General features: G+C 41.9%; 1 protein-coding gene across 2 annotated transcripts in view; it reads left to right on the top strand.

Moving 5' to 3' along the window:
- Positions 1-16504, top strand: part of WDR19 (WD repeat domain 19) — a 107423-nt gene that overhangs the window by 77182 nt on the left and 13737 nt on the right. For both annotated transcript variants that reach the window (XM_040624959.1, XM_008701408.2), the window contains exons 28-32: positions 352-420; positions 10263-10340; positions 11666-11762; positions 13344-13468; positions 16339-16420. In XM_040624959.1, the coding sequence (XP_040480893.1) occupies positions 352-420; positions 10263-10340; positions 11666-11762; positions 13344-13468; positions 16339-16420 (451 nt within the window). The remainder of the gene's footprint in view (positions 1-351; positions 421-10262; positions 10341-11665; positions 11763-13343; positions 13469-16338; positions 16421-16504) is intronic.

Genomic DNA, 16504 nt, shown 5'->3' with positions numbered 1-16504 from the left:
CCAGCAGCCAGCACGTCTCATGTACGGAGTAGCACGTGGGCAGTAAATGTCTCTCAGACAAACGAATGAAAGAAAATAATTATATCTTCACAATGAAAGAGGGCTTATTTTTCATTCTCCTCTCACCAGGAGTTGGAACTCAGTTCTTCAGAGGGTTCACTGGATCCTTCCATTGTTCAAACTGCACTCAGCCTTTCGCGTGTCTATTTTAAGACCCAGACAATGCACGCCCCTGGCTGAGAGGAAGATACTTTCAGGAGCTATCATTACTTTGAGTGTGTGAGAGCTTTGTTCTTCCCCAGTGGGAAAGCGGTCTGGAAATTTTCAATTGCTATGCAATTCTCATTTCAGGCACTTAAACATTTCCTGAAGTGTCCAAGCTCAGAAGATAATGCGGCAATAGAAATGGCAATTGAAACTGTAAGTAAACTCTGCAGTGAGAACTTTCTAGAATGCCAGTATTTTTTAAAACTTTTCGAAGTTTTTAAAAGCATACAAAAGTAGACCAGGTAGTGTAACAAGTCCCCGTGTGCCTGTCCTCTGATTTCACGGCTATCACCATATGACCAGTCTTACGTTAGTCATACCCCCACCTCTTTCCCTGTATCATTTTAAAGCAAATCACAAACATCATGTCATTTGTTCATGGGTTCAAAATCTGTCTATAAAACATAAGAACCTTTGGGTTTTCTTTGAGGTGTGACTTGCATGCAGTAAAGTGCACAAATCCCAAGCGTATAACTCATTTTTTCATATACATACCCTGGTGTAACCCCTATTGAGATCAAGATATAGAACATTTCCAGCTGCCAGAAGGCTCTCTCATGTTGCCTCCCAGTCAGTGCCCCCAGCCAACGGTAACCACAATTCTGACCTCTATCCTTATAGATTGGTTGTATCTGTCTAGGTATTTCATATAAAGGGAATCATACGTATTTTGTACTATTTTGCGTCCAGTTTCTTCCAGTCAACAGTAAGTCTGTTAATGCATGTGTGTTACTGCATTCAACAATACTTCGGGGTTTTTTTTAAGATTTTTTAATTTATTTTTGAGAGAGTGAGAGAGAAAACACGCACACACGCACATGAGCAGGGAGAGGGGCAGAGAGAGAAGCAGGCTCCCTGGTGAGCAAGGAGGTTGATGCGGGACTCGATCCCAGGACCGTGGGATCATGACCTGAGTCAAAGGCAGACGCTTAACCAACTGAGCCACCCAGGCACCCAGCAATAGTTCATTCTTATTCATGGCTGTGTAGTATTCTTCTGTGTGACTGTACCACAGTTTATTTCTCCATTGTTCCATTAGTGGACATTTGGGTTGTCTCCAGTTTGGGCATATTATGAATAAAGTTGCCATAAATTGGTTCATGTCTTTTGATGGACGTAACACTCTGCCTTCTTGGGTTTATATCCAGGAGTAGAATTATTAGGTCATAAGATACACATATTTTAGCAATAGTAGGTACTGCCAAACATTTTTTTCAAAGTAGTTGTACCAATTTATACTCTACCAGCAGTGTGAAAGAATCTAGTTGCTCTCTTTACTCATACTTACCCGTCTATTTCATTGTAGCTGTTCTGAGAGATCTATAGTGGTACCTCATTATGGTTTTAATCCATTTTTCTCAAGACTGATGATACTGAGCAACTTTTCATAAGTATATTGGCCGTTTGGATATCCTCTTTTCTAAGTGCTTTTTAAATCTTTTTTTAAACTTTTCATTGTATCATCTTATTCTTACTGATTGGTAGGACTTTTTTTTTTATAATTTCTGGATACAAGTCTTTTCATCAAATACATGTATTGTGAAAATTTCTCAAGCTGTGGCTTGCCTTTTTATTCTTCAGTGGTATCTTGATGGAAAGAAATTCTGAATTTTTCAGTATTGCTTATTGAATTGTGACTTTTTAAAAAAATTTTATTTATTTATTTTTTAATGTTTTTTTATTACATTATGTTAGTCACCATACAGTACATCCCTGGTTTCTGATGCAAGGTTCGATGATTTATTAGTTGCATATAACACCCAGTGCACCATGCAATATGTGCCCTCCTTACTACCCATCATCAGTCTATCCCATTCCCCCACCCCCCTCCCCTCTGAAGCCCTCAGTTTGATAAAAGTCCAACTTACGAATCTTTTCTCTAACGGTTAGTGTTTTTTAGTCCTATTTGAGAAATCATTGCCCATCCCATACGTTTTCTTCTAGAGATTTCATTTTACCTTTCTTATTTAGGCCTGTGCCCATCCTGAATTAACTTTTGTGTATGGTGTGAGGTAGGAGTCAGGAATCTTTTTTTCCCACATGGATATCTGGTTGATCCAGCACCATTTATCAAAAGACCATTTTTTTCCCCACTGAATTACCGTGGAGTGTTTGTCATGGACAAAATGACCATTTTTGTGTGAGTCTGGTGTTGGATTCTGTATTCTGTTCCATTGATTTGTCTCCCCGTACCACTACCACACTCTCTTAATTGTTGTGTTTTATGTATTCTTTATTATAATCTACTTTCTATCTCTGTGGATTTCCCTACTCTAGACATTTCATATAAATGGAACCATACAACATGTGACCTTTGTGTCTGACATCTTTCATTTAGAATGTTTTCAAGGTTCAGCTGTGTGGTAGCATATACTAATACTTCATTCCTTTTTGTGGCTGAATAACATTCCGTATAGGACTCGACCACATCGTGTTTATCCATTCATCAGTTGATAGACATTTGGGTTGTTTCTACTTTCGAGCTTTTATGAGTAATGCTGGTGTTAACATGTGTGTACGAGTTTTTGTGTAGACATGTGTTCTCATTTCTCTTAGGTATATACCTAGGAATTGCTAGGCCATATGTTAGCTCTATGTTTAACATTTTGAGGAACTGCCCAGCTGTTTCCCAAAGCAGCTAAACCATTTTACATTCCCAACATTGCATTGCAATTTCTCTAACAGTCATTTCTTGATGTTACCGAACATCTAGTTAGGATGCAAATTTCCCCATCTATATTTCCCACTAACTGGTAATTAAATCTAGATACTTGATCAGATATAGATTTGATATTTTTAGGAAAATGACTGCTAGATGGTGCCACGTACTTCGTATTTCATCACATCAGTAGACTCAGATCTTTTTTTTTTCTTGTTAGGATTTTGTTTGGGTCTATTTTGGATCTTTTTTAATTTTTTAAATTTAAATTCAATTAATCAACATATAGTGTATTACTAGTTTCAGAGATAGAGGTCAGTGATTCATCAGTCTTATATAACACCCAGTGCTCATTACATCCCGTGCCCTCCTAATGTCCATCACCCAGTTACCCCATCCCCCACCCCCCTCCCCTCCAGCAACCCTCAGTTTGTTTCCTGTGATGAAGAGTCTCTCATGGTTTGTCTCCCTCTCTGATTTCATCTTGTTTTATTTTTCCCTCCCTTCCCCTATGATCCTCTGTTTTGTTTCTTAAATTCTACATATGAGTGAGATCATATAATTGTCTTTCTCTGATTGACTTATTCCGCTTAAGTAGGCTCATATCTTAATCACTCAGGCTGCCTTAACAAACTATCACAGACCAGGTGACTTACAAAACAAATTTATTTCTCACAGCTCTGGAGGCTGAGAAGGCTGAGATCAAGGGACCAGCCTCGATCAGGAACCCCTTGGTTCCTGTTGAGAGCTATTTCCAGGCTGTAGATGGCCACCTTCTTGCTGTGTCCTCACATGGCCTTTCCAGGAGATTTCTCTCCCTTCCTCTTTTTATAACACCACTAATCCCATCATAAGGGCCCCACCCTCATGACCTCATCTAACTCTAATTACTCCCAAAGGCCCTATCTTCAAATATAATCACATTGTGGGGTAGGGCTTCAACATATGAATTTGGGGGGGTACATAAACATTCAGTCTATAATAGCCCATAGCTTGTCATCCCTGTTTTTATGGTGTTAAGATCGGTTACTGGGTGTTGAAGTGGTCAGCCTGGTCCCTGCTTTATAAGGTTTCCCATCAGCCTTTCACCTAATGATTTCAGCAGCCATTAATATTCATTACCTAGATCCATTATTTTATTCGGGGTTGCAAAATGATGATATTTGTCATTCCTTGTGAATTCCACATCAGCTATTTTGTTACACTAAGACAAAGGAAAAGTAGGGTAAATACTTAATTTTTTCCCTTTGTTTACTAGTTTTAAGAATAATGAGTTGGTTCCCTAGCATCCACCAAAGATGACCTCCAGAGGTGCTTTTGTTTTTAATATCATAATATAGCATATATATAGCCAAGATACGAATCATGAGTGAATTATGAATATGTTTTGGTTTTATTTTGTTTTAGATCCACATATGAGTGAAATCATGTGGTATCTTTCTTTCTTGAACTTATTTCACTGAGTGTAATACACTCATGGTCCATCCCTGTCGTCACATTTGGCAAGATTTCATTCTTTTTTATGGCTGAGTAGTATTCCATTATATATATACACCACATCTTTTTTCATTCATCCTATCAATGGACACTTGTTTTCATATCTTGGCTATTGTAAATGCTGCAACGAACATAAGGGCACATTTTTTTTTAATTAGTGTGTTTATATTCTCTGGATAAATACTGAGAAGTGGAATGGCTGGGGCACATGGTAGTTCTGTTCTTAATTTTTTGAGGAATCTCCATACTGTATTCCATAGTGATTATACAAATTTAAAATCCCACCGACAGTGTACCAGGGTTCCCTTTTCTCCACATCTTTTCCAACACTTGTTATCTTTTGTCTTTTTGATAATAACCATTCTAACAGGGGTTAGGTGATATCGTGGTTTTGATTTGCATTTTCCTAATAACTGTTGTGTAGTATCTTTTCATGTGCCTGTTGGCAATTTATACGTCTTCTTTGGAGAAATATCTATTCAGATCCTCTGCCCATTTTTTAATCAGGTTGGTTTTGTTGTTGTTGAGTTGTATGAATTTTTTATATATATTTTGGATATTAACCCCTTATTGGATATATAGTTTTTGCAAATATCTTCTCCCATTCAGTAGGTTTCCTTTTCCTTTTGGTGATGGTTTCCTGTGCTGTGCAACTTTTTAGTTTGATGTAATTCCGTATGTTTACTTCTACTTTTGTTTGCCTTGCCTTTGGGGTCTGATTTATAAAGACATCACTAAGACTGATGTCAAGGAGCTTACCCCCCTGTGTTTTTGTTTAGGAATTTTATGGGTTTAGGTCTTGCGTTCAAGTCTTTAGTACATTTTGAGTTAATTTTAACGTATGGTATAAGAAAGTTATCTAGTTTCATTCTTTTCAATGTGGCTTTCCAGTTTTCCCAACTTTGTTGGTGAGGGGCTGGGGCTGAAACTGTCTTGTTCACTTTTATTTTGTTATTTGTTATTTTTTATTTATTTTTAATTTTTTTTTTTTTAGAGAGAGAGCACGAGTAGGTGGGGAGCAGAGGGAGAGGGAGAGACAGAATCCGAAGCAGGCTTAGCATGGAGCCTGACACAGGGCTTGATGTCCTGACCCTGAGCCAAAATCCAGAGTCAGATGCTTAACCAACTAAGCTACGCAGGTGCCCCTCCCAACACTTTTATTAAAAAGACTGTCCTTTCTTCGTTGTATGTTTTTGACTCCTTTGTCATAGATTAATCATCCCTATATTTGTGGGTTTATTTCTGGGCTTTCTACTCTGTTCCATTAATCTGTGTGTCTGTTTTTGTACTGATACGATACTGTTGTGATTACTTTAGCTTTGTAGTATAATTTGAAATCAGGGAGCATGATTCCTCCATGCAGCTTTGTTCTTCTTTCTCAACATTGCTTTGGCTATCTGGGATCTTTGTGGTTCCATACAAATTTTAGAATTATTGTAGTTCTGTGAAGTATGCCATTGGAATTTTGATAGGTATCACACTGAATCTTGGATTGCTTTGGGTAATAGGGACATTTTTAACAATATTATTCTAATCCATGAGCATGGACTATCTTTCCATTTATCTGTGTCGTCTTCAATTTCTTTCATCATTGACTTACGGTTTTCAGTGTACGGATCGTTCACCTGTTTGGTTAAATTTATTGCTAGGTATTTTATTCTTTTTGATGCACTTGCAAATGGGATTATTAATTTCTCTTTCTTATGTTTCATTAACAGTGCATAGAAATGCAACAAATTTTTGCATATTGATTATGTATCCTGCAGCATTTATTTATTAGTTCTAATGGTTTCTGGTGGATTTTTTAGGGTTTTCTATGTATAGTATCATGTCATCTGCAAATAGTGACACTTTAACTTCTTCCTTTCCAATCTGGATGCCTTTTATTTCATTTTCTTGCCTAATCGCTGTGGCCAGGTTCCATTTCTTGCCCCAGACCTGGAATCAGCCATTTCTCTAGGGAGTTCTGATTCCTTTTAGTGAGAAATAGTTTAGAGACCATAATTTAAATACTAGGAATATTCTGTTTCTAAGCCTTTTTGGTATAAATGTGGGCATTTTTTATTGTGACATAAAAATTAGTATTTTCTAGAAGTATCTGAATTTGAAGTTGCAGTGAAATTATTTTTTTTTTATTTTAATGATTTTTTATTATATTATGTTAGTCACCATACAGTACATCCCCGGTTTCCGATGTAAGGCTCGATGATTCATTAGTTGTGTATAACACACAGTGCACCATGCAATACGTGCCCTCCTTACTACCCATCACCATGCAGTGAAATTATTAAAGAATGGAAATTATTCTCTGGCCATCTACATAATGCCATTTTATTTTATTATAAAAATAGTTATATTCTCTGGTTTTCTCTGCATATCCACAACATTTTCTAAGACCTACTTCCTCCAGAAAGCTGGACTCAAGACTTCCAGTAGTTCTCAAGAATACATTTCCCACCCTTCCTACTAAAGATGAACTGGAATTCTGGTCCCAAGAAGGGCTCTGATTTGATTAGCTTGTGTCCATTCCAAGATTAAACAACTAGTGGCCCCAGGGGTGGAATATCCTGCTTTGGCAAACTGGGTTAAATCCCCACCCCTTGACATTCCCACGTCTATGGTCATGGAGAATGGGGTCCTCTGAGGCACAAAAGTCCCACTAGAACCCCATGGTTGAAACGGGAATAGGAGCATTTTTCAGAAGACTGAAAGGAATCAATATCAGACAAAATTCTAGATGTCCCTTGCAGCTATCAAATTTTTTCTCCTTTTATTGGTATTCTTTAATTCTACAGTATCTCCTTCTAGGTGTTACGCTATATATTTTATAATAATAAGTTTTATTAAGTCGGGGACATGTAGCCTATAAAACCAACGTATTTGTGTTTATTATCCATTACTGGGATTACTTCATGCATTCAAACAAGTGCATTCTGAACTTCACTCCTGGATAATTTTCCTGAAGTTCGGTTTTGAATCCTTGTATTCTCTAGCTGCAGACCCTCTAGTGGCTCCCCGTTGCTTCACAATTTATTCCCAAGCTATCCTTCAAGAATCACAGAATCTTAGGTACCCCTGTAGGTGATCGGTCTGACCTCCTTCATTTTACTGATGAGGAAACGGAGGTCCCAGAGGATATGACTAACCTAAAGCCACCCAAATAGAAAGTAATAGAGCTAGGACTAAACCCTAAGTCTTCTTTCCAAGCAAATTGCCTATTCAGTCCTCTAGGTCGGTAGTCTATGCTACACTAAACTGGCCACTTTTACCTGCATAGTTCAGGGCTCCCCTTCCTTTGTTCCTTCACTCTTGCTGGCCCCTACACCTAGGCCACCCTCCGTCCTACACCTGTCTTCACACTCCTACACAACATGCAAGACCTACTGCACACACAAGCCTTTCCTCAACTGCCCTCTGGATGAAATTTCACCCTCCTTAGAATCTTCTCTACGTAGTTTGAACATCACTTCCCACTGCAGTTACCCCCTTCAGATTAGTAGCTCCTCAAGGTCAAGGACCTATTTTTTCATAGAGTGGTTAGCACATTGTGGGCACTCAATAAATATTTGCTGAATTGAACACATGTTGGTTCCCAGCTCAGTGAAAGCACTATATAGATGATATAAATTTCCTTCCAGTCCTCCATTCCTTTCCACCTTAAGACCCCCTCCCGACTTGAATTTTCTTACAATCTGTGCACTCTTACCTGCTGACCCCATAATTGAGAATATCTTAAAAATATTCATACTTCACCCACCTCCATCCTCTACCCCTGACGTTTCTGAAATACAGTCTTGGTGTATGTGTGTTGATGTATGTGGAGTAGAGCCCTCATTGGGAATCATTACCTGTGGGAACCCATGATCTGGATGAGAAAGATGGGTCTTCACAGTGTCCATTAGCTGTGTTGGAGGCCCTCCTGCCTCTTTGCAGTCAGCTTCTGCCTTCACTTCTCTGTAAACCTTCTCTGAAAGGTCCCCACTGATCTCTTATGTGCTTAATTCATGAGTCTCTTCTCAGTCTTTATTCCATGTTATGGCTGCATTTTACGCTATTATACTACACGTTTCCTGAAATGTTTACTCCCTTAGAACGTTGCTTTTCCAATTACTTCCCAGATGGTCCCTTCTCAGCCTCCTGCACTGACTCCTCTGCTCCTTAAATGTAAGTGTTCCTCAGCATTCTGTCTCCATCCTCCTTTTAATGTTAATTCTGAGCGGCCACATCTATTCCTTACTGGCTCCCCTGTCCATCTATCCTGACATTTTGGTTGTGCTCAACCCTTTGAAATTCAGATTTAACCACGTGGCCCTGTATTTTTGTTTGCTGTATCCGCCAACACATCTGCTTAGCACCAGTCCGGGCCCTTTAAGGTATTTTAATCCTTAAAACAATACTGTGAGTTAGGTGTTATTTTATTCTCTTTGAGGTGCCAAGAGTTACTGGTGAAGATCACACAGGTGATCTCTTGACCTCAGGCAGGCTGACTCCAGAGCCTGCTTTGACCATGTCTCTGTACTGGCTTCCTCACCCCAGACCATCCACAGAAGCCATCAAGATGAGGAACTGTACAGGATTTCTCCTCCTTACAGCGTTCCTTCCTTTTATAGCAGTGGTAAAAGCAGAGGCAACAGATTTATCAAAGCTGAGCTTTCTTGCACTGCCGACACACACGTGTGTAGAAATTCTGCCCCCACTCGCCACTCCACAGGTTCGCTACGATCCCTTATGCACAAGGATCTTTCAAACTTCTCTTTATCCTTTCCCCTGAGGTGTGACAACCTGGGCCAGGGTTGCTGTCCTAATGACCGTCTCCTTCATTTTCCGGTGGCTTTTCTCACTGTGTCATGAATATGATGAGGGCAGCGCTGCACTCTTCAGTGTTCGTTCCCTTTGGCGGAGCTCCAGTTGTGTTCTTGGCTCACCCCGTTTTTATAGACATAAGACTCTTAAGCCTCCTACTCTTGGCAATAATTATTCTTACTAGCTAAAACCAACACATTTCCATCCTCCAATGTGGTCCATAATTTTTCCTGATCAACACCACACAACACATCAGTGATTGAACTCTGACCCTCATGGAGGTGACTCTCAGATCTAGGTCTCCAGGCCAGCGTCCTTTCCAGAACCCTATTCACACTTCCAGCCACCTGTCCTCTTCTGGGATCCTATGGCCATACTTTTTCTTTTTTTTTTTTTTTTTTTAAAGATTTTATTTATTTATTCGACAGAGATAGAGACAGCCAGCGAGAGAGGGAACACAAGCAGGGGGAGTGGGAGAGGAAGAAGCAGGCTCATAGCAGAAGAGCCTGATGTGGGGCTCGATCCCAGATCGCCGGGATCACGCCCTGAGCCGAAGGCAGTCGCTTAACCGCTGTGCCACCCAGGCGCCCCGGCCATACTTTTTCTGCTTTGGCCTCCAGGTGGCCCTGGCCAAGTGCATTTCCTTGGGGAGCGCTGGAGATGCCACGCTTGGTGCTATGCTGTCGCAGAAGGCCTGGTGCCTGCGCTCAGGACCCTGTTATCTAGACGTCAGAGTCACTTAAGAAAGTGTTTACTGAAACATCCAAGAAGTATGTTGTGTGTGTGGAAAAAAACATGGCCTTTTGATAAAGCAACTTAGAGAAGCTATAGCTTCTAAGAATAGAGTCTTATTAATGGAGACTACAAATGAATGAAGAAAAACCCTGAATTTGTATCATGTCAGGCACTTGACTTTGGGTAATTTTACAATTTTTTTATTCCATTTCCTTAGCACAAGATTATCTGTCTCCTCCCACTCCCCTTCCTTTGTAGTTTTAAGATGCTGAATTTACAGTTTCTTTCTCTTCCTAAACAGGTTGGTCAGGCCAAAGATGAACTGCTGACCAGTCAGCTGATAGACCACCTGATGGGAGAGAGTGATGGTGTGCCTAAGGTACTAGAAATGTTGTCCCTTGGGTTTTAAGTATTTTAGTTATGATCTGACTTTATTCTGCCCTGTTTTTACCTATGAGGGCTTCTGCATCGTAGATTTACCACATTTTCTCTCTGAATACAGCTTGCGGTCTGCTAGACAGACCCTGCATTTTAGAGGATATTGGATATATTCACTCCTTGAAATTGGCATTGCCACCTGTGCCATAGGCACAACCCTCAAGATAATGATTCTCACCACCCACCATTTTCCTCAAAGGTTAAAGAGTTTTATTTGTTCTGGGAACTATTAAAAATACTATTAGAACTATGAGTTAGCATTAATCCCTAAAAATCAATATGCTTTGTTCATATTTCAAAAGTTATGGGAATTAATAGCAATCATATTTAGCTTAAAAGTAACTCACTGTAAATATAAAGTAGAAGTAAATCATTAAGAACATATTTTCAAAGCATGTGACTCTTGGGAGTTCATACAGACACTGGTCTTCTTTCAGTACTGATGAGGACGGTTTCCATGGAGAAGACCCTGGAGCTTTTTCTTCCCTTTGGCTTTGATGTTTGAGGTGATTTTCTTGTGAAGGAAGTCAAGTTACTGACTTGGAGAGAAGGCGCTAGAATGTCATAGCTGGAGAGGATTATAGTGAAACTGATCCCCAAGTCCATTTCCAGTATTTCACAGATAGAGACACGGAGATGCAGGGAGGCTAAATTAACCTGCCGAAGGGCACAGGCCCTTAAACTCTTCCCAGCCAGCTCACCTAATGTCCGCTTATTCTAGTAATCAGGAAGCCAGCATAGGAAATTGTCTAGAGGTAAAGAGAACGGGAATAGAAAATAGTCAAAGGCCATAGAAAGTAGTCAAAGGCCAAAGGTTTTTTATGGGCCAGAGAAATTTGTGTAGGTGTAAAAGTTTTTGAAATTTTGCAAAGTTGGTACGTTGCATAAGAATATATTTTGATTTTAAGCACACAGGCAAGAAGTCCACGGAGTGGGGTTAGGAGCACGGACTCTGAAGCCCCATCACCGTGGCTGACTCTGGAGAGGTCCCATTAGGTTAGGTTCTCATCAGTGCAATTAGTATATCATCGAGCCTTCCTCCCAGGGAGGGCATGAGGATTTAAACACATTAGTATTTCTCAAGTACTTAGAATACGACCTGGCATATATTAAACTACGAATAAATACTTGATAAATAAATTCTTTATTCAATGGATTTTTTTAAAAACCTCATCAAAAGTGGACTCCAACTGAAATGCAAAATTTTAGGTGTTTCTCCCTTTAGCTAACAAAGAAAGTGATGTTTCTCTGCGGTTTGTCTGTCAGGACGCCAAGTACCTGTTCCGCTTGTACATGGCCCTGAAGCAGTACCGAGAGGCCGCCCGCACTGCCATCATCATCGCCAGAGAAGAGCAGTCTGCCGGTAGGCCCCGGCGTTCCTGTGTTTCTCATATTCCAGTAGTGGAATCAAGCTCCAGCCCCTTTTCTGCGCAGGAAGGAATAGCCCTTTTCTAATCCGGGTTTGCTGTGAACCCAGAAGACTAGGGAAATGACCATTTCTGGGTTCGAGAGAAGTGAGATAATTCCCCATCACAGAATAACTCCACTAACACCTTCTCTTGCTCACACTCTCTCCTCTCCCCTTTGCGGCCTCGCAGCTCCTGTCTCCTGCACGGCGGCCTCTCCGCCCTCGCCAGCCCGCAGCCCCTCTCCCACACCGTGCAGCACTTTCTTTCCATCCTATGAATTTGGCTTAAACAGCAGAAAAGACGTTAGAAGATGGGAGATGACGTGGTGTTCTAATCGATGTAGTTCTTACTAGTATGCAGGGACTGTTTTTAGAACCTCCAGAACAGTTCTGTTCACTTACATGCTCTCTAAGTATTTATTGACTAAGAGAATTAGTCGGACATCTTCACTAGTTTTTGCACGCTGATTCTTTTAGGTGTTCATAAATATGGAACACAGTTTGGCAACTAGGGAATTAAATAAGTCATTATTCAGTTTGCGTTGGTCTCACACCTACTGCAGGAGACGCGGTGGGAGCTCAGGATTCAGAAGACTGAGCAGGGTGCCACCTTAGGGAGTCCTGTTGTGGGAGAGACAGCAAGTGGTTCAGAGTTGTTATACAGGGTGAGAAGCGCCAGAATGGAGAGGAAGTCCATTAGAAGGGCACTGGGAGAGGGAGCCACCCCATCCTGAGGGTGGGGGATACGGGGAGTTCGAGGACGGAGATGTGTGAGCCGAGTTTTGAAAGGCTGAGATGGCAGGAGGTGAGGGAGAAAGGGGTGTGCAGGGAGAGCGGCGGCAGGGGACGCAGGGGCACCGACCGTGGCACAGAGGGAGGGGCGGGTGATGTCAGGTCAGTAAGATGGGCAGAGGCAGGTCCCGAAGGGCTCAGGCCCTTTGCTCAGGCATTTGCCCTCGATCCCAAGGCCCTGGAGGGTTTTCTGTTGGAGTGCGAACCTGAGGTCTTTACAAGGACACTGTGACATCAGAATGGAGGCAGAAGCAGCAGAGAGCACTCCCGACGAGCACGCTGCTGCGGAGCGATGGCGGAGGGATGGCGAGAAGCACGGAAGTGGGCCTGGGGCCAGGCTGGATTTGGGAGCCTTAGAAACTTGATGACCCATTGGCTTTGGTGGCAGGTGGTGTCCTGAGGAAGAGGGAGATGTGTAGGATGACAGCATTTTCTCCCTGAAGGACTGGCTGGATGTTAGTACCATCAGTTACCACAGGAAAAACTAAGTTACCTTATGTAGTAAATTATAAAGATACTGCTAATAACAAAATCTACTCGTAAAAAATGAGGGCCCACATTGTGACGAGCACCAGGTGATGTGTGAAGTGTTGAATCCCTGTATAGTGCACCTGAAACTAATGTTACACTCTATGTTAACTAACTGGAATTTACATAAAAACTTTAAAGAAATAAAATGAGGGCCCAGAGAAAGTCCTCAGATTTCATCCTCTGCAATAATGTCATTTGCCTCCTTTTTTCCAGGAAACTATCGGAACGCACACGACGTTCTCTTTAGCATGTATGCAGAACTTAAATCCCAGAAGATCAAAATTCCCTCTGAGATGGCCACCAACCTCATGATTCTGCACAGTTACGTCCTAGTGAAGGTGAGGCCCTCTGAGTGACTTGGGACATGATCCGCCAAGTGAGTTTATCACCTGAAGGGATTTCTTACGGGCACCTCTCCATTGGATTAGAGTGACTGCCTTTTTTTTTTTTTTTTTTTTGAGAGCGAGCAAGCAGGAGCAGCAGGGAGGGGCAGAGGGAGCAGCAGGCTCCCCGCTGAGCAGGGAGCCCAATGTGGGGCTCGATCCCAGGGCCCTGGGGTCATGACCTGAGCCGAAGGCAGACGCTTAACCCACTGAGCCACTCAGGCGCCCTAAAGTGATTTTCTAGATCTCTGTATTGTTAAGAACAGCAACACACAGCATAATTATACAGTCTGCTACATTTGTGTACGAAAGGGTAAAAAATAAGAATGAATATATATTCATTGCAAATAAAACTAGAAACAGACTCAAAAGTCTTGCTAGCAAAAGTCGTTTCCTAAAGGGAAGCCGACATGGGGCAGAGGCAGCATGGCAGCAGACCCCAGTGGGAACGAGAGGGAGAGCAGGTCGCTCTGTGTATGTGCTTCTGTCTTGTCTTGATTCTGAAGCACGTAAGTGTATTACGTGGTCAAAAAGATTTACTTAAGACATCTTTGTTTAAGCAGAGCTTACTAGTTTATAAATTCTAAGATAGTGGGTTTTATACAATTCCACAATTTTTAATACTATTTAGTTTTCATCTGAATATAAAAATAGTACATATTCTCAGAGAAAATTTAGAGAATGTGGAAAAGTATAATGAAAAAGTAATTTATTCTTTAAGTCCATCACCAGATGTAACAGCTGTTAACACTGTGCTGTATATATCCTCTATACTTCAGTAAATACACGTGTGCACTTTTTTTTACCACATTAGGATTATATTTATGTCCAGTTGTGTATTCTGTCTTTTCAATTAGTAATTCTTAATAAAAACAAACTATAGCATGCAAACCTCAAATACTTGTATGTACAATTTACTTAAATGCTGTATATGTGTAAATATATATCAGTATACATATATTTACACATATATCTTTGTAAAGATACAGGCAGATTCCAACTTACATTTTTTCCAAATTTTCATTATATCAAAGTACATCTTCCCATGTTAATGCTAATTTGGTTTCCAGGCCAGTCCACAAGAGCTTATTTAATTTTGACGGTACCCAGGATAGAGGAGTCATGTTATGAATGATTTAGATTCTAATAATGATCTCTACCAGTGCTATCCAGAACTGTCTACAGTGTTGTAAGTGACCTGTGTCTGTGCCGCCCCATATGGCAGCCACTAGCCTGGCTGTGGAGCACCGGAAACACATCTAGTGCAACTGACAAACTCAGTTTTTAATTTTATATAATTTTAATTTTAAAATTTAAATAGCCGTATGTGGCTAGTGGGCTGCCATATTAGGCCCCACAGTTCTGTAACACTGATGGTAAGAAAAAAGCTAGAATTCCTATTTGCAACCCTCGAGAGTACATCTCCCTCCAGAACAGCAGGAGGGTCCCCTTCTCATGTGGAGAGGAGTAGAAAAGGAGAAGCGCAGTCTCTCAACTGCAGACGTGAGTGGTGGTGCCCATGTGCTGGGGGCACAGAACCCAGCAAAGAGGAGCTTTGGGGGGTGGAAGATGGGTAGCAAAAGTTAGGGAGTCCTATAAGCAGCCCTCCAGGACCAGGGCTTTCTACCACCCTAAGTCACAGGGATGGTTCTCAAGTCTTTTTCTTTTCCTCTGGCCCCAAGAGCTGGCCTGTCACTTACGTAGGACCAGCCAGATGCCCTCTTCCCCTCCCACTGAAGGCCACCCTGGGACTCTCCCAGTTTGCTGTAGTTCTCGACTCTCACGCAAGCGCCAAACATTTTCAAGACTTGTAACTGCTCGTGATATCAAAATGGAAACTGTTAAACCTTTTCAAGTAAGAACAAATTGATGGAAAAATGTCACAGGCATCTTTGACACAAAGGACCAAAGAAAGTCATCCACATTTCGGGAGCTGTCAAGACAGCTTTGGTGAATGCTTCCTCCCAGAGCTGAGACAGGGATTTTGGCTGAGGGACAGCCTGGGGCCTTTGGGTCTGGATGACGGAGCTGGGCGGTCTGAGGCCGAGTCTGCGCAGGACAAGCAGCAGGGGTTCCCTACCCCTTCTTTAGATTCAGTTAGTATTTATCACGTAGCCGCGCTCAGGAGATGATGCTATCATCCAGTTGCTTAGACCGGATGCCTGTGAGTTACTCTGAACTCACCCTGCACGTTCTCACCAAATACCACCAGTTCTGCCTCCTATTCGGTCTACTCCTCTCCACCCCCACCCCTACCTCACAACACCCCCCACCCCTGCCTTACCTCTGTGGGCTGCCCTGTCTCGCTGTATACTACGGCGACATCGTGGCCTGGCCCTGTTGACTCTCCAAGCCTCCTCTCATCCTAAGCGGCACAGGCCCCACTCATACCCAGTACTCACCCAGTCTCTGGCCTTCCAGCTGCCGCTGCCCCTTTGCCCTCTTTCTTTAACAACTCATCCTTTCTTTCTGCCTGAAAGACTCAGCTTTCGGGTCTCACAACTTGGCAAAGTTGGTATTATTAGCCCTCCAAAAATGGCCAGTAAGAGATGGATCAGGGATTTGAACTCATGTCCCATGGTCTGGGGCGAAATAAAACACAGAGCGTAGAGGAGGGGTAAGGCCAGTGAGGCCAGCGTGCCAGGCAGCAGCTGCTGGAAGGAGAAATAAAGGAGAAATCCCAAGTGCCAGAAGTCACGTAAGGCTGTGAGGATCATGGGACAACTCTGTTCAGGGTCATGATGAGTTGATTATTTGGGGGAATAAAGCATGAATTACAGTTAATCGAAATCTCTTAAGGAACAGTAAAATGTCATTTATTTCAGATTCACGTTAAAAACGGAGATCATTCGAAAGGGGCACGTATGCTTATTCGGGTGGCCAACAACATCAGCAAGTTTCCGTCACGTAAGTCCTACTGAGAAGGGCCTGTCACCCAGAGTCGTGCCTCAGTGTGGCGTAGTAAGATCTGCAGTCACTGACTCTGCCAGC

The sequence above is a fragment of the Ursus maritimus genome, unplaced genomic scaffold, assembly GCF_017311325.1.
Source record: "Ursus maritimus isolate PB19 unplaced genomic scaffold, ASM1731132v1 scaffold_8, whole genome shotgun sequence".
Lineage (NCBI taxonomy): Eukaryota > Metazoa > Chordata > Mammalia > Carnivora > Ursidae > Ursus > Ursus maritimus.
Note: the sequence above shows the minus strand (reverse complement) of the source record. Positions and strands in the feature narration are given on the sequence as shown.